A 2016-nucleotide genomic window follows, 5' to 3' on the forward strand; every position below is an offset into this window, starting at 1 on the left:
TGTCCTAAGGCACTACTGTTTTGGGCCAGTTTCCCTAGTTTCCCCAGTTGGAGATGCTGCAGGCCAAGGACTTTCCAAGCGTTTTTCAGAGCTGGCTCTGTCCTTCCCTGGCGGCAGGTAGCCTCTGCAGACCCGGCCCCCCTGCCCAAGAAAGGGGACCAAATACGCAGAAATGAGAGGCGACGGCAAAAAAAGGGGGAGGGATTGTAATAGATGAAGAAGGGAAAGGTGGTGGGCAGAAGGCCCAACGGGTGAAGAGGTAAAGGCCTCCACAATGGCCAACACCAGCACTCGAAGGTGCCTGTGGAAGGAGAGCATGGTGATGGGGAGCAGCTCTTGGAGGGCATGGGCTGAAGCTCATATTCCCGAAACTTTGCTTCCCGAGAGCGAGCAAAAGGCTTGGTCAAAGGAAAGAGATACAAGGCAGTAATGGAACTGCCGGTTTACTAGGCTATTTAATGCTCAAGACAAACTCCAAAAACATCAACAGTAAGCCAAAAGGAAAAGAAAGCAAACACAACGCAGCAAAGGGAGCATCTCCCTGCTAACCAGAGCCGGAGGCCAGCCCTGGCGGAGGCAACAAACACGAACCCAACAAGGCAGAGCTACACAAACCACTCAGATAGGTTGGGCACCACCTGGTACCGGGACTCCATCGTCTGCAGGAACTGACAGGCTCTACAGAGGTGGGTGGCCCAGCCGGCTGTGACCACAGGCTTCAGCCATTGCCGCCACTGGAAGTAGCGCTGGTATCTCTCAGCATCCTCATTCAGGTCCTGGAGGTATTGCGCCAGGTCCTGGGCACTGGGGAAGTCGTCAACATGGATGAAGGCATCAGGGGGCAGAAAGCGCTCGTAGTTGTGCCGAGGTGGCCCGAGGACAACGGGAACAGTGCCAGCACTCAAGGCATTCCTCCAGACCTTCTCGGTAATGTAGTCTTCATGCTGCGAGTTCTCAAAGGCCAGGTAGAACTTATACTGGGCCACGGTGGACAGGAGCTGGTCCTGGGCCAGGGGCTGGTGATGCTGGCCGTAGACGTCCACAGCAATGTGCTGCTTCAGCTGCTGGTAGTACTTCACCCGGCGCGAGTCTGCCCGCCAGTTGCTGACCACCCACGCCACCAGTTTGGCCTTGGGTGGGATGCTGAAGGGCTGTGGCTGGCGGAGGAGCTGCAGCTCCCCGTAGGGGCTGAAGATGTCTGAGTCCCTCCGGTAGGACATGGTCAGGTTGAAGATGTTGTCCATGGTGCCCAAGTTGGCTGAGTGACTGGGGGACTCCAGGTTGAACCAGATCCAGTGCTGGGATGGTGCCCGTGGGCCCTGCGGCAGCCGCTTGCGGCTAGCGCAGATGTCCTTGTGGTGCATGATGATGACGTCTGCCACTGGGTACCAGCTGTGGTTGGTGGTGAAGCGGCAGTCGGGGATGCCGTGGAGCGCTGAGCACTTCCGTGGCTGGAAGTGCTGCCCGTAGGGCCAGCTCCACAGCATCAGCAGCAGCGGGGCCCGTGCCTGCCCTGGCACCGTGGTGGCGGTGGCATCCCACCCTGGCATGGCCCGGCATGCCGCCGGCGCTGGCCAACGGTGCCATGTGTAGGCAAGGAGGCAGAAGGCCGTGGCGAGGCCGGCAAGCAGGGTGGCGAGGTGGCGGCGGCGGCCTGGTGCCTTCTCCCGAGCGGGCTCCATGCGGGGCCGCTGGCAGGCCCCGCGGTGCGGCGCCGGGCCAGCAGGGCCTCAGCAGGCCCCCGCAGCCGTCCCGCCCCCGCGCCCCGTCCCCGCCCCAGCAGCTGTCGCCTTACACCCTTTCCCAACAGCTTGAAAGCATACATATATATATATATATTTTATATACATATATATATATATATGTATTTCCTGGCCACGTGGCAGTGGGGCAGTGGGGCATTATGCCGCGGTTTGTTCCTGGAAACTCTGACAACGACAGTGCCAGAAAGCGGCAGTTCTGTGTGGCCTCCGTGCGCTGGAGCCATTCCAGCACCTTTGCGTTTTGCTCTCCCCC

General features: G+C 59.6%; 1 protein-coding gene across 1 annotated transcript; it reads right to left on the reverse strand.

Moving 5' to 3' along the window:
• Nucleotides 1-605: 605 nt before the first annotated feature.
• LOC134151770 (3-galactosyl-N-acetylglucosaminide 4-alpha-L-fucosyltransferase FUT3-like) lies at nt 606-1550 on the reverse strand. Its single transcript, XM_062596597.1, has one exon. The coding sequence runs from the start codon at nt 1548-1550 to the stop codon at nt 606-608; it is 945 nt and encodes a 314-aa protein (XP_062452581.1).
• Between the last annotated feature and the right edge of the window lie 466 nt (nt 1551-2016).

The sequence above is a fragment of the Rhea pennata genome, chromosome 27 (assembly GCF_028389875.1).
Source record: "Rhea pennata isolate bPtePen1 chromosome 27, bPtePen1.pri, whole genome shotgun sequence".
Lineage (NCBI taxonomy): Eukaryota > Metazoa > Chordata > Aves > Rheiformes > Rheidae > Rhea > Rhea pennata.

Coding starts and splice junctions, on each gene's coding strand:
- LOC134151770 (XM_062596597.1), bottom strand. CDS start 1,550: ATGCCAGGGTGGGATGCCACCGCCACCACGGTGCCAGGGCAGGCACGG.